The sequence below is a fragment of the Cricetulus griseus genome, chromosome 3 (genome assembly GCF_003668045.3).
Source record: "Cricetulus griseus strain 17A/GY chromosome 3, alternate assembly CriGri-PICRH-1.0, whole genome shotgun sequence".
Taxonomy (NCBI): Eukaryota; Metazoa; Chordata; class Mammalia; order Rodentia; family Cricetidae; genus Cricetulus; species Cricetulus griseus.
The window spans coordinates 223,513,974-223,537,416 of record NC_048596.1 but is presented as its reverse complement, the minus strand read 5'-3'; the positions used below and the strand labels follow the sequence as shown (position 1 = coordinate 223,537,416).

Here is a 23,443-nt window from a genome sequence, read left to right as displayed (position 1 = left end):
AGTCACCTTTATGTTTAATGCACACGAAGAGACTGTGGGTTTGACTATTCAGTCTGCTTAACAGCAAGTACTAGTTTTCATGAGCGTAGCCCTAGACACAGACATAGGCTAAGGCAACTTCAGAGGAAACTGTGATGCTTTATTTACTGTTGAACAAAATATTGCTCAGCCCTTCCATCTCCATTTCACAAGGCTGTATACTGTTTTACCTCTATCCCTGAAGGCTGTGTGTCAGAACACACTGCCCATTAGGTTACTCTGACTTAAAGATCTCTCAGACAAGACCATCCTAACAATGGCAAGCTCACTAGACAATGAATTGCAAAACTCTCCTCTTTGCCTAAAGTAATCTAAGCCACTCCCTAGGATCCTACAAGTTTGTTTACAATCCTGTACCAAAGAAAACTAACTCTGAAAACTTCATAAGCCATTTACCATAATTATTTCATCTTCAACTTTGATATTCTAGTACAACATCATTACAAATCCATTTTTCTATCTTATTTGCTAATGTTAATGTAAACACAATTTTAAAATGCTACATTTGCTCCATATCACCCACGTTTATATGACATTAAAAGAAGTGTTACTTTAAACTTTTTTTTAAACACACAAGCACACAGTCATCTCTCTACTGTGCTTTAAATTCTTATTACTGGTGTTTTATACAGTTAGCCACACCACTGATTCACAACCTATGGGGTTGCAACCCCTTTGGGGTTCCAACAAGCCTTTCACGGGGTTGCATATCAGATACTTATAATTTATAACAGTAGCAAAATTACAACTAAGAAGAGGCAATGAAAATAATTTTATGGTTGGCGGTGGTCAGCACAACATGAGGAACTGCATTAAAGGGTCGCAGCATTAGGAAGGTTGAAGACCATTTCTCTACATGACGATGCTTTTCTTAAGGGGATTGCCATTATTTAGAAACTGGTTGGCTAGAGAGCTGGTTAAATATGTATACTGCTCTTATAGAGGACCCAAATTCACATCCCAGCACCCACATCCAGCAGCTCACATCTGTCTTGTAACTCCAGTTCTAGGTGATCTGATACCCTTTTCTTGCCTCCACCGCACCTTACAACCACTCATGTGCACAAACCCATGCACAGCCACAGCCACAGCCACAGCCACACACACACACACTTAAAAATAATCGAAATAAGTCTTTAAAAATAACCATTTCCTTCAAAATGACAATACAACTGTATTTTGCAAAGTAACAATATTATGAATGTTAATGACACAATTAACACAGTTAGAAAAGGTCTTCTTCTCAGAAGAAAATGTTTTCATAAACTTCTTTCATTTTCCCAGTTAGAAAATCGTACCTGAAACAAATTTAAAATCTGAGAGCAAAAGACATACCATCACCCTAATATGCCATATCTTTTGGCAATGTTCTTTCCTTTTTTAAGATTTATTTATTTATTATGTATATAATATTCTGCCTCCACACCAGAAGAGAGAACACACAAAAGGGCACCAGATGTCATTATAGATAGTCGTGAGCCACCATGTGATTGCTGGGAATTGAACTCAGGTCCTTTGGAAGAGTAGCCGGTGCTCTTAACCTCTGAACCATCTCTCCAACCCCCAGCAATATCCTTTCTACACTCATATAAAAGCTGGCACTTAAAAGCTACAAAGACATACTTTCAAAGGCAAGGAAAACAGTATTGGGGTGGAGAGCTGGCTCCATGGTTAAAAGCACTTGTTCTAGCAAAGGACTTGGGTTTGATTTCCAGTAACCACATGGAGCCTCACCATCTCCTCAGGCACCAGGTACACATATGGTACACAGAGATACATGCAGGCAAAATACTTACACACAAAAAATAATAAAACAAAAATTATAAAAATTTTTAAAAAGAAAACCTGTATTATCTTCTGCCATAGGTACATCCCAAGTAACTATAATTAAAAATATAAAAACTAGGAAAAGCATCTCAATAAAAAATTCTGACTGTAAAGGTCAAATTATGAATCTGACATTTTCAAACAGATTGAAAGTACATTAATTATGTTCTTCTGAAATAGTAAATGTAGTAAGAATTTTTTAGTGCTTACTTATTAAAATCCTACCACTTAGAGGGGAATGTAGTATACTTCAGAAGGGGAAGAAGAGAAAAGAAAGCAGAAAATGAGGTAAATAATTACAAATTACCCTAAACAAATAACACATCACTGTCCAAAGGCAAATGATGACTGCTCCTCTGCTGTCTGAGATGCAACTTTGTTTGATCATTTAAATACCATGTTCTACCATAAAATAAGTAAAAAGACAATTTCCATGTTATTTTTTCAGTCCTACTGTTTTGTATATGATTAAGCTGCCTGTCACAGTATCACTTTACACCACCGATTCAAATCTGTTTACTCAGGATATTTGGAATCTCATGTTTTATGTTCAAATGTTACCATACCATGCTAAAACAAATATTTTTAAATCTGCATTTAGCATCATCTGAGGTACACCGGCATTACCCGAGTCTGTAAAACTAGAATGCTATACTACACAACACATACAAGTGAAGCACTGCAAGCTCACATGTTCGTAGGCTGGCACATACATTTATTAGCTGCCACATTTTACCCAGAGACTAAGGAGTGAAAGCACCAGTCATCACCTTAGCTGATGGCCTGTGGATGCTGAAAATCCATCCCTAGTTATCACGTTAGAGGTTTACTATTTCAAACATTCAAAAAGAAAAAAAAAATGCATGTATGTCTTCTAAACATATTTGCATTCCCTCATTTTAAGACAGGTAAGTCAGATTTGGAAATTTAAGTATGTTTACTGTATTTCAATATTACTCAGACATATACTCCAAATTCATGACTAGTTTCAATATAAACAATGCTAATGAAACATACAATTTTAAACAGGAAAAAGTGACTGTTCACTAAGAAAGACAAACTCACTGGTCAAGTTCTTACTTATTGCCATTATTTATCAGCTATTCACAGAAATAAGAAACACCTTCTGCCCTATTACAAGCAGACTTCTAGCTTACTTACTTCTAATTCTGCAGTGATTATATTTTAAGATTAAGAGGATTATAGCAATTATTTGCCTACCACCAAAATCCCTACTGCAAGAGGATCATTGCAATGTGAAAACAGAGTACAATAACTCCCTCTTGGTTTCTGTACCTTTTAATAAAATAAGATGCTTCTCATTTGGGGCTTAAAATAGGAATAACCAGCATGTTAACAACCATGCTGTACTACCTGGTCCTTTTCAGACACTGTAATAATGCAGGAAGGTAAATGCACACATGAAAACAGAATGCTTATAGCTGTTCTTTAGATCAATACTTATCAAAGCCTCTAAGTGCCTTCAAGTGCTCCCGAGGTTCACTCTGCAGATGCTCCTACCTTCCTTCGAGGTGGCTGCCTTCTGCCTTGATGGTGTCACCAGCTCCTTTACAATCTGCAAGACTTGAATCATCGCTAGTTAACAAGCCAAAGGCTCCAGCTGCTTCCACTAGAGATCTAACAGGTTTCATCATCAAGAGCTTAAAGCATTTCTGCTCTCTGAATGCTCAAGCACGAACACAGTTCAACTTCAGAGAAATAAATGATTTGCCTAGATACAATGACGCTCGGGAGCAGTTAACAGAAAACAATGACAGAGCCAGCTCTATCTTCCTGAGGAGGACTCCAGCCCATGTGAAAAGGCCATCCTCACAGTCCAAACTGTGTTACCGTGCAAAGCACACACTACTTATGCACCAAACTGAGTAATCTATAAATCACTAAGCACAGCAAAAAACACTCCGCACAAAAGCCACCACAAGAAAACCCATCTCAAATGATATCACAGATGCTATGTGCAAATTTTTAAGTAAAACCAAAATACCCTGTACTGCCGAAAGCTTTAATACCGTCTTCCAATTTCTCAAAAACCTTATATTTGAATCAGAAAATGTGATAAAAATAAAAATCTATCTTGTTAACTCCAACCTCCCAGATTTGCATAAAAGATATAGTGCCTCAAAAATAGCCTGTAAATTCCTCTCCCCTCCTTCCTCTCTTTCCTCCTCTCCTCCCTTCCTCCTCACACACACCTGACTTCTCAGTACAAGAATATAAGTCTAAGTTCACATACACACGAAATTCCCCCAAGGAGTCCACAAATTCATTGGTCTCAACACAGAGACATGGGCCAGAGAATTCAAAACAAGCAAAATTGTTGCTTCTGCCATGTAATGGCTTCAACAGCATAACTGCAGCAATGCTCAATGAATACTTAATACCTGTGTTTGACATTCCATTTATCTCACAGCAGCCCTTCTGAAAGTGAACCTACAGTAACTAAAGGAGAGGCATTTGGACTGACCTTGCTAAGCGTTATATTTATTACAGTGATCCCCACAGAAATCTATTCCCTTTTGTTGAATCACCAACATTCCTATTTTTCTTTCTTTCCTATTCATTATGCTGATATTTTTAACATCGTAAAATAATAGATCCCGGAGAGAATCAGAAGTAGTCCCTTTGCCTTCAAATAGACAGTTAATGACTTATTTGTTTTCCCAGTTTTCAACTGAGGTACATGATGAATCCACATGGTTAACAGAAAAGTAAAATCTTGCTTTCTCGGCCAATGTGACTTCTCTGTAAAAATGTATAGCTTTAGGGTTCAGGGCAAAATTATCAGCTCTGCTAGGAAAAAAAGCTTCAGCATGTGCATATGTATCACTCATAACACAGAGAGAATAGTACACTACAAACCTATGACAGCAGGCAATACTTGTAAAGAAAGGGCAGAGCACAGTAACTAGCTCAACTACTTGCTAGCTTTAGTGTGCGCGTTTGTGTTAGTAAATGAAATTTCAGGGGTTGCAGATATACCTCAGTGGTAGACTGTTGCCTAGCACAAGGCCCTAGGCTGGGTCCCCAGCAGGGAGGTGAGTAGGAAATGGGAGTGAGTGGGAGGTTGACACACTCAGACAGGTTAAAACATCTCAAACCAAAACTGTGGCCTTTTTAGTAAATCTCTTTGAAGACTGAATAGAAACAAATCAAACTCCATTCCTTCTATCCTTGCCCCATTTCCTAGGGCAGTTTTGAACAGGTAATAGGCATTAAATACCTAGCACACGTCTCTTCTAGAAAAGCTGAATAGTAACTAACTTTCCCTCCCTCCCTCTCAGAGATCAAACCAGGGCCAAGAAGCAAGTACTTTACCACTAAGCAACATGCTAGCCCTGAAAAGTTTGCTCTCTTCCAACATTCTTCCTTCCACAGTAATGAAGAGAGAGATGGTACACTATTCTCTCAATAAACATTATGTTTGATGAAAGGAATATAGAATTCATTTTCCATAAATTTCAGTTGCATTATGCCATCTTACTGGATTAGTTTTGATTTGAAAATGAAAATCACCATCAAAACATACTACCAAGGCATTTGAAAAACTAAGGGTCTCTATCCTAGAAGAATGTCATGGGAAATGCTAACTATACCGGGATAAGTAAGCACAGAAGGTACAAAACACAAGGATTCCACTACAGAGAGAGTAAAAAAAGAAAACCATCAAAATGGTACCCATAATTTTTACTGAGTCAGTGGTTCTCAACCTGTGGGTCATGACCCTTTTGGGAGTCAAATGACCTTTCAACAGGGGTCACCACCAAAGACCATCTGAAAACATAGGTATTTACAATTCATAGCAGTAGCATAATTACAGTTATAAAGTCAGAACAGAAATAATTTTATGGTTGGGGGGGTCACCATAACAAGAGGAACTGTATTACAGGATCACAGCATTAGAAAGGTTGAAAACCTCAATATTAAAAGTTCACTTTCTCAGCTGGGCAGTGGTGGCCCAGCAAGCCTTTAATCCCAGCATTCAGGAGGCAGGCAGGCCATCTCTGTGGGTTCGAGGCTATCTGGTCTACAGAGGGAGTTCCAGGACAGCCAAGGCTACACAAAGAAACCCTGTCTTGAAAAAAAAAAAAAAAAAAAAAAAGTCACTTTCTCTCTGTTCTCCTTTAGCCACCGGGTCTAGCAACTTCCCAGCAACATCCTACTTGAGGACAATGCTGATGTGACCCAAAACCTTCAGCTGATCTTCAAGACACTGCACTTGTGGAAAATGGGTCTCTGTTGTTTGAACCACTGAGTGTGTTTTGTTGTTTTTGTTTGTTTGAGGTAGGGTTTCACTACATAGCCTAGGTTGGCCTTGAACTGGTGACCCTCCTTGTTAGAGTTCTTATTACCTCAGTATAGTTTGGCATGGCTGAAGGATATGGGTTGTGTTAACTTTGCAATGCTACAACAAAACCTCGGTTTGAATAAAAATGGCCTCCAAAGCCCCACAGGGAGTGGTATAGTTTAGAAGGTGTGGCCTTGTTGAAGGAAGTATGTCACTGGGAGTGGGCCTCGATGTTTCAGATGCTCAAGCCAGACCCAGTGTCACTTTCTCTTTCTGCTACCTGCCAATCCAGATGTAGAACTTTCAACTACCTCTCCAACACCATGTCTGCCGGCATGTCACCGTGCTTCCTACCATAACAGTAATGGACTAAAGCTCTGAATTGTAACCAGCTCCAATTAAATGTTTTCCTCTAAAAAAGTTGTCATGGTCATGTTGTCTCTTCACAGCAATAGAAACCCTAACTAAGAGACCACCTTAACATGAGAAGAGGGTTCCTAAATAATAGCATTATATAGAAATGTTTACATTCTTTTTGCTATATTTTTATAGTAAATATAATTTATTATTTCACTATTATTTCTTTTAAAAGAGGGAAACACATTTGTTTTCTTTTAAAAAAAAATTCACCATCTTCTTAAGAAATATATATACATAGTCTTAGCCATCACTAGACCCTACATGCTGATGCAATACTCACCTCGAAGGTAAGATGTATCCACTGGTCTAATGGTGGCACTTCTGTCACAGAGTAACTTACAGCTTCTTTTTCTTTCTTTCTTTCTTTCTTTCTTTCTTTCTTTCTTTCTTTCTTTCTTTCTTTCTTTCTGGGGGTGGGAACCGGACTTGAGGTCTGCTGCACAGAAATAAATTTCATGCCTGGTACTTTAATCCTGGTCAAAAGCTCATGACTGGGAGGCCATAGGCCCTGAGTAAAACTTGCTATTGTTATTTTGCTAAATGGCCATGCTGTCAAATTGCCTTCTAAATACTGGTTTATATCCACAGATGTAGGCTTCACTGAACCTTGGCCAGAGAAGCTTCATTCTGTAGTGGACAGCTATCAGTGGAGAGATACATAACTGGTCAAAGTGCTAAGAACACAAGAGTAAGTGCTCAGCACTAAATGAAGCATTTGTGTTATGCCCCACCTACTCACCCAAAGCCCAGGTAACATCATAGAAGAGGAAGCAGAAAGAAGTTAAAAGGTGGAGGACAAGGAGGAGTACTATAAAATGCTGTCTTCTGGACATGTCATTAACTATCACACACTATCACAGTAGCTATGGTTTATCTGCACAAGACTTGTATACCATCAAGCCAGCCAAAATCCCAGCACAGATGGCTAGATAATCTCTAGGCATTGTGCCTTACTGAAAAGCTACTGGAAGTTGATAGCTGCTGGGGGAGAGAGATCATTCTTCTTTGAGGATGTGGTCATTGACAGGTATATCATGCTTCAGTAAATGGTCTCAGGCCCATGCATATAAGGGCAGCACTAACTGCATCATAATGATTAAAAGAAAAAGACATGAAATTGGGAGATGTGTTGGGGAAGACATGGTAGGAGCCAGGAGAGGAAATGGGCAGTAGTAACATAATAATAATAATAATAATTGTCTCTATATGCTAAAGATCTATTAGGGCTTGGAAGACAGAAAAGATGCTATAGTTACCCTTGCTACCTGCAGAAACTGTGAGATGCTGCTTTCTGCAACAGAGGCACTCTTAGCTGTTAACTCAGAAATTCTGATCCTGCTTCCTACATTTGTACTGTTGTTACACATTACCGTCCCCCAAAACAATAACTTTTGGTAACCTCCAAAATGTTGACTTCCTTCTTCTCACCACCATATCCAAATCCCAAGAATGAGACAAGAAGAGAGAGATGCAATGACTAGAAACAAAGTCACTATCTACTCTGCCCCCAGCAGACAGCCCGACTTTATCCACCTACTTTTTCCAGGTGAAAATACTGGGCCAAAACATTTCAGGTGAAAGATCAAAATCAGGAACTGATTAATGGTGAAAGGTAGAATGAAAATTAGCTAGACATAGGAAAGAAGTCTTTCTCTAGCTTCTCACTCATCAAAAGAAAAACAAAACAGAAAAAGAACAAGACTGGATCTGGTCTCTTATGAATTGTTTCTTTCGTTCATTTACTAAAATCATTAACAAATTTTCACTGGGGCATCTTGCTTGACCCTAAGTATGAAGATGTTCAAGAAAATCAGTGTACTACAGAAGAGAAATTGTAATTCTGTATGCACAGCAAACAATGCTGTAAATAATAGCGCAGAATCTTAAGTAATTATACACTAACTTCACAGGTCTCACTAATCTTCTTTGTGTCAATATGTACCTCTAGGAGTTTTGTTATTAGTAAAAATAATGTCATGTTCCAGTGCAGAAAAACAAGAATGAAACAAGGACCAATAAAAGAAACAACTTCTCATGTCCACCATATAGAGATAAGCATCATTTAACAACTCCAGGTACTCCTTGCTATTGATTTTACAAAAATGTGGTAGTGTGATACACATTCTTTCTAAATATCATCTCTATGCAGAAATCACAGACAAGGACGCTGGCACTGTGCTCCACATATAAACTCTTTTGATCTTATGAATAACAACCCAGCATCTTTTATTCTTGGCAAGAGTTCAGATGTTGTTTTTTTAACCCATTTTCAAAATATTTTTTACTTTCCTGGAAATGCACTTTAGAATTAAGCTACTGTCATTTTACCCTCCCCCCCAAGGAAAAGAATGTGAGAGGCTAAATTTCTTGTGACAAAAATAATCTATAAATACTCAGGATGACAAATGATCCACAAATAGAAAAAGACTTTTGAAAATCAAATTATAAACCCATTTCTAGGTAACACCCTCTTTTGAACTAGCAAATTAGTTTATATACTTTGTTTCTTTATCATTCCATTGAATTTTTAGAGGAAAGACAGGTTATTCTGTCCTAAAATTTCAAAAACCAATCTATATAAACTTGACATATGAAATACAACATGGTAGTTATTATATTTCTCTACATCTTTTTCTGCATCTTAAATCCGTAGCACTGTATGCTCAAATAATTAATTCACTTAAAAATGAACACTGGGGGTTGAAGTGATGGCTCTGTGGGTAAGTGTGCACACTAGTCTTGCAGAGGGCAGGAGTTCAGTTCCCAGTGGCTCACAAGCACCTAGAACTCTACCTCCAGGGGATCCCATGCCTTCATACACACATTCACACACACAGACTCACACAAATAAAAATAGAATGAATCTTTTAAAAATAAAAACCGATGCTGTGACACGGAGGACATTGCTGCTTAGTGGTGGAGTGCTTGCCTAGCATTCAAAAGACCCTAGCTTATCTCGGAAATTAAAAAACATACACATATACAAAATATTATCAAAAATTTGCCAACAATTTTCATAGGTTTCCATTCCAAGAAAAAAAAATCAAATAAAAGAAAACAAGAATATATGAAGGTAAAATATCTGGAAATGGTTGCATGTGGAAAATTCCTTTTTATTAGAAAGCATTTAGGTATGTTTATAACCTTAAAATAAATAATTCAACATAACATCACAGTTCAGATCAAATATTCACATACACACACATATATATAAACTATGTTACTCTAACAACTACTTCCATAACCTCCATGATGTGTGTGTATACACAGTATACATAGAAGTGTCTGTAGCAGCACAGATAAAGATACATGGGACTTTGTTAAAAAATAGGTTAAATTTATTCGGGGAGAAGTCACTTACATCAGAAACCGATGACCCACAAGTTCCTGCTCGGAGGATCCACACCCAGGCTGCTCTCTGAGACCAAGAGAGAGAGAGCTGTGGTCTGGCACCCCAAACCTAGCCTCTCCATCCCTCCACATCCCCACCTGTGACCACCATTTAGTTGTGGTCAGTGCAACAGGTGTGGGCAGGGTAGATATCTCACTACAATTGTCTCTAGCAATCATTTCCCTAACATAAAATCTATAATCACCATGGCATATTAATACAACAGAGAAAGGAAACAACCCACAGCATTCTTAACAGGTAACACTATGAATGAGGTAACACAAAATATATACTACTTCCAACAGTATCAGATTATTTGAAAATGAGAAGTGGTTTCTTTAACACAATGGGCTTACAAATGACATTTCCCACTCCCAATATTTATTTTAGTATTACTGTCATACTCTTAAATGATGTAGAAGTAGGTTGAAGAAGATAGAGAAAATAGACTACTTCTGATGAGTTTCAAAAAAAATAAATAAATAAAAATGAAGGGCAGGGACTGGAGAGATGGTTCCAAGGTAAGAGCACTTGCTTACTACTTGTGGTGGTTTGAATGATAATGGTCCCCAGAGAGTAGCTCTATTTGAAAGGATTAGGAGGTCAAAAAGCCCATTCCAAACCCAGAGTCTCTCTCTCCCTGCTACCTGCAGATCAGGATGTAGAACACTCAGCTACTTCTCCAGCACCATGTCTGCCTGCATGCTGACATGTTCCCTGTTGTCATAACAATGGACTAAACCTCTGAAACTATAAGCAAGTTCCATTTAAATGCTTTCCTTTATAAAAGGTGCTGTCTGTGGTCATGGTCTATTGCTCTTCACAGCAATAGAATGCTAACTATAACACTGCTTTTCCAGAAGACCAGTGTCCAGGCATGACATTCTCTCCCAGTACCACCAACACCCACCATACATATGAGCACATACAGATACACAGACACAAACACACATATAAAGATAAGGAAATCATAAAATACATCTTAAAAACAAAAAGTATGAATGGACTGAGAGCATGATGGTCCACAACTGTAATTTTGTCAGTCAGGGGGCAGAGACAGGAGGATCTCAACAGGCTAGAGGTTAGGCTGATCTACACAGTAAACTCTAGGCTGCCCAGTTATGCACCAAGACTCTCTCAAACAAACAAAAAGTGCAAAGTGAGACTCAAGTGGAGCATTTACCTAGAAGAAATTTGCACCCCATCTCTTCTAATCAACCTATTTCTACCAAAGCTGAACTTTCCGACATTTCCTAATCTTATCCTGTCTCTAACAGAAGAGCTTCACACACTGCTCCCTCTTCTTGCTTTCATCAGGTCTGAAGATGAGTAAGATTCCCACGTGGTCCTCCTGGCCTCCCTGAGCACAGGACCCTTGCTCTTACAGACACTTTTGTTTCCTTCTTTCTATTAACAATCCCAACTTCAAGTGTAATATCTGTCTTCCCTCCTAGTTCTGTGCACTAAAAATCCAAGTTTACATCTCCTGTTCTCAGCTGTAGTCTAAAGACCAACACAGCAGCAATATAATGTAGACCCTCACTCATTACAGACACTAAAATAAAAATATAATCTTTACTTACATAAAATCCTAATTCTCATCCTTAAAGTTTATGCTAAAAATTCAAACATCATGACTCAAAATATTTTAAGCAAAGTTATAGTATAATGTATCTCAATGTTATCAACTTCATACACTTGAATTGCTTATTTTTTTAATACCCAAAAGAATTTTCTAGGTTTTGCTATGCCTTATAATTATTAAACTTTTACAGGTGTACCTATACCTGATTAAGTACCTGAAACTTTATAGTAAAATAACTTTCTAAATCTTACTTGGGAATTAGTCTTCATGTTTATTCACTCTATTTTCAACTAAAGACAATTCAAAGGGACAAAGAGATACTACTAGGTTATGAGAGAGTAGTGATGCAACCTTAATTTACAGATTAATCTATATAACTGTTTTATTGTTATAAGGAAATTATATTAACATAACTATATCATAGAAGAGAGAACTTATCCAATAGTATCCTGAGATTATCGTTAACATAATTCAAAATAGCAATTCTAGTGAATAAAACCTAGTAGGATCTAAATATAAGGCAAATATTGTCTCTTTACAAGGTCACCTCATGTTCTAGAAATATTTGTTACTTTTTCCCTATCTTTGTAATAAAAGCAAATGAGACACTCAGTAAAGCAGAGCAATAAATTCTTTATGCAAGACATTTGAGTCTTGTTTAGTCAGTTAAAAAACAACAGAGTTTAACAAGATGGAAATCTAGAGACCATGAAGCAGCTCCCTTCTCAGCTTCCTGACAGAGTGCCCCCACCCCCAACTCAGACAGGATAATCCCTTTAGAGAAACATCCAGACCTGACCCAGAAGACCTCACACATATCACAGAAAGACAACGTAAAGCTAGCACTGAAGATAACACACAGGGTCTGCTATTCTAAGTTTACACTGAAACGTCATCCACATCCGTTTGGTGTCAGGAGCAGGATGACCCCATGCTCCAAGGTTTCCAGAGAAAGAGGTAAACCTGCCGCCACAGCCTGCCCTGTCGGGCCGCTAAGAGGCATCAGAGCAGCTTCCATATGCTCGAGCCATCCCGGTGCTTCTGGGGTTTAGACTCGACACTCCCAAGATGATAAAGACAATTCCAGATAAAGAAAAACCTCTAAAGGTTTACACTATATTAAAAAAAATATGTAGGCTTGTGAGAGAAAAAATAACAGAAAAAAATAGATTAGCCGGTTGTGATGGGGCACACCGGTAGGATTTGCTAAAGGAGGCAGAGGCAGCGGATTTCCACAGAGAAACCCTGTCTTGGGGAAAAAGATACAAAAGAAAGTAAAAATAAAGTAATAAAAAAGCCACATAAAGATAAAAAAATACACAGAGAATCTGGATACTCTATGCCATATTGTTGTCTTTAAATTGTTTGATTGCCGAGGAAAGAATTACTGCTGCTAAAATAAATTTGATTATAAATGCTGCTAAATTAATCCAACTTATACATTTTAAAAATGCTTTGACTTTAAAATTTAAGTCTAAGGACAGGCTACTTAGAAATCAAGGTTTTACTTATATTTCCACAGAAAATCAAAAGCTGTTGATTCCTTCCAGACTAATATGGTTTGATCAAGCAAGACCCCCTGAAGCTAAGACGATACAGCCTTACAGACTACAAAAACAAGGATTTGGTCAGGTTTCTATGTTTTATCATGTCCCCATGGTATGAACATCGCCCCCAATCAGCAGGAAGCAGTTTAAAAAATTACCCATATTACCAAATATTGTTTATAAATGTTTGTTTTCATTTAAATGGGGTTAGTTATAAATGATAATGAGCATAGTCATTTTTAAAGAAAGAAAAGGCGAATAGGATATAGGAATGAATACATTGGTATAGATTTTCATTTACTGATACAACTTTAAGGTCAATTTTGTGACATGTATATGTCTCCTCTTGTTTAGGTATTGTGTTTATACAGATCTTTTACCTTTAATAGTCAGAATTTATAATTAGGTTAGTTAGGTTTTCTAGATTTACAGAGATGTATTTGAGATGGTTAGGTATTCTTCAAACCTTTCAAAGACCTACAGAAATATGGCATTTAAATGGTTTAGGGTTTTTCTTGGCAGTGAGAAACAACTGCTCCTGGCACACCAATTACGTCAGAAAGGAGGATGAGCATCGAAGAAACTCGTTATGGAGTTTGCTTTCAAAATGGCAAGACTAGCCATTTGGGTAAGAAACTGCTCTTGCCTGGACTGTTTGTTGCTGTATAAACTGGACGGACATACAGGACCCACAAGAAAGTGACTGCTGAACTTACAAAACAAGACAGTACTGAAGGGTTCCTGTTGAAATGGAGAAGTGTGCCAGACACACTGTGGCCTATGGGCTGAAGATGGATGTCCCAACGTTACAGAGGAACTCTGGGTGACTGTCCAGGTAGCGAGATGCCTCTGTCAATTCTAAAGTTTATATATTATCCTTCTATGGTCTTTGATAGAGTTAAAGACAGATAGTTATGGCTATAATTTTCTTCAGTTATTATAAAAGATAAGCTACCCTTCTTTTTATTTAGGCAGAAAAGAGATGATGGGGAAATACTTCTGTGTATGTTTATCTTATTGATTGTTTCCTAGCCTCTAGCCTCTGTCCATCTTTTCCAAATTGATATAAAATGGTATTTTGTATTTTCACACACACACACACACACACACACACACACACACACACACACACACACACATATATATATTTTTGAGAGTCAGGGAGAGAATAAATTCCTTTGAGGGAAATTTTTTGTAGCCTGTGTGTAAGCTGGAGGTTAGAACAGGTCAGAAATAGAATGAGCAGATCTCCTAGTTCGTATTCCAGGGTTCCACTCTCACTTCAAGCATTGAAATGCAAATTAGTGGGGTTTGTTCTTTGAGTATATATCATCTGTCTGTTTAGTGTGTGTGTGTCCTTGTATAATGACTATGGCTCAGAAATTAGGAAGTCAAGGGAAACCAAACCTCTAGTGCAGCAGATTTCAACCTGTGAGCCACAGCCTCTTTGGGGGTCATATGGCCCTTTCACAGGGGTCACATATCAGATATCCTGCATATCATATATTTACATTATAATTTATAACAGTAGGAAAATTATAGTTATGAAGTAGCAACAAAAATAATTTCATTGTTGGGGGTCACTACAACATGAGAAACTATTAAAGGATCACAGCATTAAGAAGGTTGAGAACCACTGCTCTAATGGGTTACCATTCATTCATGAACTTTGCAGTTGTACCAGGTATTTAGGTATTAAATGTTAAGAGAATGTAAAAGATTATGGTCAGATATTTAATACTTACTAAGATTTATATCAAATTATGGAACATTTGGAGCCATAATGTCTTTTAAAAATAGCCATGCTTCAGAATACGAAAGGATGGAAGGGAAATGGAATTGATGTTATATATTAGTAAAGGTTGACAAGTGTACGTAATGTCTTGTTTGAAGTCTTCTCTGGTTACCTGTGTTATGGTCTAGTAAATACAAAAGCAGGAAATATTTGGTAAAAATCAAGTGCGTGTGTGTTACGATAAATCAAAAGTCGCCTGAGCCCCACGGCCACGTGTGAGCTTTACGCCAGCTGCCCGCCTGAGTTAGGGCCCAAATGAATACACAGAAACTTATATTAGGTACAATGCTGCTTGGCCAATGACTAGGATTCTCATCTGTTAGCTCAGTCTTAATTATCATAAACCTATATATTTTATAAGACTTATCTTATCGGACGCCTTATTGGCGTCCCTCCTTACTGGTGAATCACATCCCGCTGCTGGAGCAGGAACGGGAAAAGAGAGTGACACTTTTTCCTCTTCTTAAATATGAGTCTCCTTGCTATGTCACTTCCTGCCTGGAACACCACTTCTCTACTACATTTCCCAGAATCCTCTTTGACTTAGGAGAGAAGAGGGAAAGAGAAGAACAGGAAAATCGGGAGGAGGAGAATATAAACTACTAGTAAACCCTAGCCAAGTCTATGGGAATTTGGGACACTATTTTTATAATTTTTCTTTTAAGTTAGGTAAAAGTATCAAAAGTAGAACAAAAAATTAAACTATCTCCTAAAAACTTTAAAATATCACAGCTGAATATACTGTATGAAACTGCATTTGGCTCTATTTATTCCATGACAGTATCAAATTAAGAGATATTCACTTTCCTACAGCCAGAAGATAAATTAGCTAAAAACCAAGTGCATTCCATAATCAGTGGGTGGAGTCACACAACGAAGTGCATTTAATTCAGAAGCCAGCAGCACACACTTCCTTCCTCATCACTGCCACTACCTTGGTTTACTGCAGTCAGTTTGGGTAGGAGACATTGTTCTCCACAGGAGCTGTAGCACACCCTACTTTCCCCTGCCACAAAATGCCAGGACTCCCCCTGTTCACTGCCATGTGCAAAGCCCCAAACATCTACAGATTCATCTCTTATATTAAGAATCGCTGCAACAACAATTAAGATGTTGGCTCAGTGATAAGACAGATGCACCAGTAAAAAAATACAATTCAACTTAAATTTTCTTCTAGCTTCCCAGACTATTTCTGAAGTATGTAATTATCCTATTTCTAGATAGACTATTGTTCTAGGCAGAATTGTTAACCAATATTTAGGGAATTATCTATTACTGCCAATTTTTCCATAACCAAGAGTACAGATCCCTAAGTTATCACTGAGGGACTCATCGACCTACTCCATTTATAACATTATCTACTAGAACACACATTACACTACACCAAATATCAGGCCCATTTCTTTTCCTCAACTGAATGAGAGATGTTTCCTATGCAAAAATGACCTTAGGAAAAAAGAACGCATCAGGTCAGGCAGTAGTGGCGTACGCCTTTAATTCCAGAACTTGGGAGGTCAGCCTGGTCTACAGAGAGAGTACCAGGACAGACTCCAAAGTTACACAGAGAAACCCTGTCTTGAAACACCACCACCACCACCACCACCCACCTTCCCCCACAAAAAATGCATGCCATTATATAGGCCAAAGGGCAGGATCAATCATATGCAACACACACACTCCTGATTGACCCAGTCAGAAGAGAATTGACAGTCATACAACTTACAAAACACATGTCATTAATTTCAAAGAAAACTTTCCTGACAAAAGTGAAATAAAATACAGTAGAGATTAAAAATCTAAAAATAGAGAAAACAGGGTTTCAACATGAAGCTTTGAAAAAGAAAATTAAGTATAACTTAATTTCTTTTACTTTTTGCTCTGTTTTGTTTTAAACATACCCATCAATATAATCACTAAACACTTCCATGTACAGGAACTTTCTTTGCTATAATAGCTATTAATAATCTAACATACCCACTTCTCTTATTTCATTTTTGGCTTTACATGATAAAATAAACAAACTGAACAAATGCAAACTACAAAATGCAAATACAAAAAGCAGTAACAATTTAAGTGCTAAAAATCAAGACCTTTTTGTTGACTAATCAAGTCAACAACCCACAATGAAATTCACAATATCATAATAGCAGCACAAGCATTTATCTCAGAATTTGCTAGAATACATATTGGCAAGAAAGAGAGCTGAAAAACAAAGCAGTCAACAAATTCTTAAGTCCTAAGGGCTTGGGCATCCCAACTGCTATTTCAGGACTAAGCCAAGGAAGGTAGATAAATCCATCCCTTGCTGGAAACACATGATGCCCAGACCTGCAATATCGAGGTCAGTTGACTCCAACCTTCATCCACTTATCCCATGTGTTGTTCAAAAGTACTATGTTCTAAGTGTTCCATGACATGAGCTGGAGAACCTGTCAGGTAAAGCTACTCAAACATCTAAATATCCAATCTTTCCTCTGGTAGCTACATAAATATTAAAAATCATTAATAAAGAATAATCAATGATCCTCACCCACATCTAGGTTTAGAAACTCCATATAGATTTAATGACAGATAAGTTAAATCACTTTAACTACAAACCACGTGGATTTTTTCCTTCAAAACAAGAATTTCTGTTACATTTGAGTTCTACTTTCTGAGATTTAGAGTTCTCTAAAAACACAGCACATGACCACTGTAACACTCCTTACACTATCTTTACTGTGGTGGTCTATTCAAGAACAACTTCTTTTTCTACATAATATCATCAAATTGTCAAGAAAAGGAAATGTAACCCAGTCTGATCCAAAGAAAGTTTGAGATGAACCAAAGTCTAAGAACAAGTTAGCAAAAACAAATACTAGGTAACCAACTTTTTAAATTTACAATAAAAGCATGTATGTTTCTGAGTAATTTCTCCAGAATGAAATCTTTTTTTTGTTTGTTTTTGTTTTTGTTTTTCGAGACAGGGTTTCTCTGTGTAGCTTTAGAGTCTATCCTGGCACTTGCTCTGTAGACTAGGCTGGGATTAAAGGCGTTCGCCACCAATGCCCAGCTCAGAATGAAATCTTTAGTCACTCCCATAACTAAAATCTTTAACACCATAAGTCCTATATGAAGGACTAGGAGTCTGACTTCTCACCTCCAGACATTTCTTTCCCAATGTCCATTCCCATCTATCTCTATGCTAGACTATTCGGCCACTCAGTGCACCTCTGTGGGGTCAACCTTACTTTTTCTTTTCTTTTTTTTTTTTTTAAATACTTTAACTTTATTTTATGTGCAATGGTGTAAAGATACCAGATCCCCTGGAACTGGAGTTACAGACAGTTGTGAGCCGCCATGTGGGTGATGGGAGTAGAACCCGGGTCCTCATGAAGAACAGCCACTGCTCTTAACCACTGAGCCATCTCTCCAGCCCCTCAACCTTACTTTTTCATACCGTTCCATCTACCACCATCTTCGGTCAGTCCTCTTGGAAGAACTCCTCAAATTTCATCTAAAAAATAACACACAGAAGAGCTACCACACACTAAAGACACAAATATCTGTAATATTTATTTAGTACTTAAATGCCAAAAAAAGTGTTTGCCCTCAAAGAGCATACAGATCAGAGAAAGAAAGCAACAAGCAGATGAACCTTAAAGTTCACTGAACACGCTACAAGTGCAACAGGCTCGCCTGGCAAGTGAAGGGGTACAGGGAATGAAAGAGGGACAGTAGGAACTAGGTTGGTAACCAAAGGCTGACTTTTAAAATAACCTCAAATGTGAAATATAGAGTCTGACTTTATGCTAACACTGGCAGTGAAACCCCAGTGACATTCTTCATTCTTTGGGCCTCTGCTTCTCACAAAAGACACACAGAAACAAATATTTTTAACAAATGAAATAAGACAAAGCACTAAAATGACACAGCTGTGCTCCAAATCATGTTAGCACATCTATGAGACTGACAAGTGAAGCTACACTGCCCCAGGGCAGGAAAGGTGGCAGGAAGCTGTATCTTAGGGAAGCTGTAAATATGAGCAGGGTCAACATCCAGGCTCTTCAAATTCAAATCTGGACCTGCGTGGAGCTTTTCCTCACGGCAAAATGCAGAAAGGCTTCTGCCAACTGTGCTGAAGCCATAGTCTCAAGGAGAATGCTGACCTAATACCAGCACTGAAACTGACATTTCTACTGTCACCACGAGTCTGAGGCTCTGGTCCACTAACACAGACCCAGTTCTGATCTGTGAATTCTAAAGCTGGGCAGAGACAACGACATATCTACTAGACTGCAGGGACATCAAAAGAAAACATAAAGTCCATTAGAGTGTTTCTGCTAAGTTACAGAGAATGATGAACAAAGCAGCAATATCAATAATCAAAAGCTCACTGCTCACTGAAAAAGTATTGAATGATCTGAAAAGGACTCCAAATTAACCTCTAAGAGATCTTTAGAGACATTGGTGCATGTTTAAAAACAGAAACAAAAAACCACTGTAGAATAAGCAAAAGAGAAAAGCTAATAGACATTTAAAAAGAGAACCAATTTTAAATAAAATATTAACCATCGAAATGTTAAAACAAAACATGTTACAATACCACCTGCCACCTATCAGGCCCCCATTCCACCTCTACCTTCAAGCTTACAAAGATCTGACTTCTACACGTACAAAACAGTGAGATTAGAAAATGAAAATACAAGTTACCTGTCCTCAGAAACTCATGTAACAACAGTGATGCTAACAGAACTCTAAAACTACAAAGAGTTCAATTTTCCATCCTAATTTTCATGAACTCGTGACCATCTTCACTGGAGCTAGGGTTTCTATGAGACAACTTCATACAAAAGTTCATGAATGGAACTGAATTACCACAGGTAGCTTCTTCCTCATATGGACCAGAATACCTCTAGCAACTGATCCTGTTTATTCAAAGTACCCCAACCAAAAGAAGACACAGCACATGTTTTAAAAATCAAAGGTGACTTTCCGAAATTATCTTTATTAGAAAGATTTAAATATTTCACTATAAAAATAAACTTTAAAAAAAAATGAGAGGGCCAGGCAGTGGTGGCACATGCCTTTAGTCCTAGCACTCGGGAGGTAGAGGCAGGTGGATTTCTGTGAGTTTGAGACCACCTGGTCTACAAAAGCTAGTTCCAGAACAGCCTCCAAAGCCCAGAGAAACCTTGTCTCGAAAAAACAAACAAACAAACAAACAAAAAAGAGAGAGAAAAACTGCCTTAATCCATATTAAGGTAAACACAACCAATGTAAATAACACACAAAGAAGTGTAAATTAACATTCCAATAAGGAAATGCTCATACTATCCATAATATCCAGAGTTTCCATAATCAGAAAGTCTATACTTCCAACAGCGATTTAAGACCCTATTTATAATAAAACCCCAATTCTTTCTTCCCACTCTAAAAGTAAGCAGTTAACGACAATAAAACCCAGTTCTGCTCACAGGCAGAAGTGAACAGAAAACATGACATATACTGTCCCCTTAAAACTGAGAAGATATTTTTTTTTTCAAATCTTCTAAGATATCCTTGTTTTTTTGCTCCATTAAAAGCACTGTGGTTTTACCATGTTGACCAAGGATGAAATTTTATACAATAAAACCTCTCCTAGTTATGGTCAGCTCCAATATTCTCTATCATACTTCTAGAATCACTTCCCAGTAGAAAATAGAAAGTCAATAGCTCTGAAGTGGTAGAATCGGTCAGCTAATAAGCTAGGGCTAGATTCCTTCATCACATCTAACCTCTTAGCATAAACCAAACATCAAAAGGTGTCTCTTGTGCCTTTCAGACAGAAAGGCCACAGCACTGGAGAGAATCAAATTATTCTCTCAGGAAGTGACATAATAGTAATAGTTTCTTCTTTTGGGGGTAAATACTACAAATGCTCCCAAGGCAGCAGAAATTAAACCAAGCAGGGCACTTACTCATGACTGGAAAAGTCTCTGTGTGTTGTCCCAATCCAGTATTAAAGCAAAATCTACTGTCCAGTGTTTCTCAGAGGAATACATATCCTGTTCTGGAAACAAAAAAGAAAGAAATCAGATTTTCTAAAGGTCAATGGTTAAAGTTTTCAAAAGGGAAATGAGAATAACTTTAATTCAGCTTTTTCTACTATCTATGGAACCCAGTCATTCTCTTTTAAATATAAAACATTACTACTAATCACCATCCAATTCACAGGTTCCTCTTTCTAAAACAAGTACCTACAAGATTCTCTCAAACAAGTACCTTGAAGAAGGCAAGTACCATGCAGAAGCCTAGTATGTAAAAGACAACAGTCATACAGGAGCTTAGTATGTAGAAGGGAATTTTAGTATATAGAAGACAACTGCCATAAAAAAATAAAACTTGTTATCTTTAGTCTTTATCTTCAGAACTAAAGTTATTCCTTCTCCATTCTGAACAAATGAAGTCAAGAAGAAGAGGGTTCTTCCTAAGGTAAATAAACCATATCATGCCTGCTAAGTCTATTTTGTTGCATACAAAGTATTTATGTAAGCCTCAAATAATGACCACAAAAGTTAGTGCTATAAACTTTCTCTATTGATTTCCATTTACTCAGTATAAACATAATATGAGTTCACATTTATTTAAATATGCACAGCACATATCTTTTTCAAGGCATTCTTTATGAGTTTTTTAAAATATATCTGGTAAATAAATTGAAATTTTTAAGACTTTGGTTCTCTTCACTTAAGTGTAATATAAAGCATTGTTTTGCATTTGTGTGGGTATCAATACTAAAACACACTTGACCCTTGACTAAGATTTGCATTATAAAATCTTCCTCAATTTATTAGCACATTTTTAGATGATGCATAGTACTAGTGGTATATTTAAACAAAAACATGGATGCATTAATACCCTCCTAAATCTAATACATAATTTTACAGCTCTGCAATTCAATACAAAATGCATACTTGCATAACTTCCTTCATAAACCAGTAAACTACTTCCTGCAATCATGAAAGTGACACTTGATTTTCTAAATCACTCAAGAAAACAACAAAGCTGTAACCCCTCGGCTTTGAATCAGAGTTAGGGTTACACTTTTATAGATTCAGTTTGCTATACCCATATACTGTACTGCACACATTTACACAATGTAGAAATTGCATCAGCATGTGCACGAACCACATGCTGTAGTTAGCAGCGGTATATAATCATAGCTCTGCCATCCTGTCATCTGACCCCAGCCCACAGGCTTTCTCCTTCATCTGTGCATGAGCCAGTGATTAGCATTTCCAGATAACCCAGTTATCCCAAGGAAATGAGTAGCGTGCAAATCTACAATCACATATAATCCCACTTTAGCTTCAGGTACACTTTCAAAGTTTCTCACAATAAATACACTTCTTGATGGTACTGCATGACATTTATTGGATTTGATTTCCCTCCTTGGAAACTAAGGTAGAACATGCTGAATGACAACAGGGAAAGGCAGCCAAATGTCACAAAAACACCAAGTAGATAAAACATCCTCCAGTGCACCGAGAGTCCATATGCATTCATACTTGGAGCAACTACTCTTGGCCCAGGGGCTTATGTTTACAGACATTTTTAATGTTAAGTTTTCTAAATGGTAATTTCAAAGTATCCTATAGGATGTAATGGCCTCTTCCTGCCATACCATAAGAAGCTGAATAAAAATCTAGTATTTAAGAAACAAAGAATTTTCTCAGCACTATAAATACTATCTTTAAAACATTAGGATAGGGGCTCTGCAGTTAAGAAAAACTACTGCTCTTCCTGAGGAACACAGTTCGGTTACCATGACCCACATCAGATGGCTCATAGCTGTCTGTAACTCCAGCTCCAAGTGATAACGCAATGCCACAATGCCTCTACCTGGCCTTCTCAGCCACCTGCACATACCTACATGCAAACATATACGCCTACACATAATAAAAAATAATAATATTTTTAAGTCAGGATAATAAAACTTACAAACATTGGATGTACAACCGTATGAGGTAACAAACGCACACAAGTTTTAGTTTACAAACATACAAAGCGTGTATTAGACAAGAATTTAATGGACAGACCCACGGAGCAACTCTTAGAAATGTGGTCTACAGAGCGCGTTCCAGGACAGGCTCCAAAGCTTATGAATGACACAGTGAGGTCACCTCATCAAGGTTCTTTATGCTAATCACAGCTTCAAAACAGAGATCTGCTCCCCAGCCCCAACCCCCACCTACTTCCAAATTAGGTAAGTAGTCTTTTTTTTTTTTTTTTTTTCTTTGAGCAACTAAGTGGCTCATAAGCATGCAAGATAAAACATTCAGGGTCCTTTCACCTCAACTAATTACCTTTCCCTAGAGAAGAGTAATGTCTCAAAATACACAATTTCACACACTAAGTATTTTGCAGTATTTCTGAAAAATCCAGCATTTATTTTACTTTTCATGTATTGGCTTTGGAGGTGTAGCAATATGCCTTCCTGGAAAGGGGCAGAACTGACTATACCTACCTGGAAGCTGTACAGCACCAAGTTTGCCTACATTCTCTTGGACCG

At 37.6% G+C, this 23,443-nt stretch overlaps 1 protein-coding gene across 1 annotated transcript in view; it reads right to left on the bottom strand.

Annotated features, from left to right (window-relative positions):
• Window positions 1-23,443, bottom strand: part of Usp6nl (USP6 N-terminal like) — a 135,687-nt gene that overhangs the window by 101,382 nt on the left and 10,862 nt on the right. The window contains exon 2 of the mRNA XM_027405161.2: window positions 20,850-20,941. Within this exon, the coding sequence (XP_027260962.1) occupies window positions 20,850-20,853 (4 nt within the window). The 5' untranslated portion in view covers window positions 20,854-20,941. The remainder of the gene's footprint in view (window positions 1-20,849; window positions 20,942-23,443) is intronic.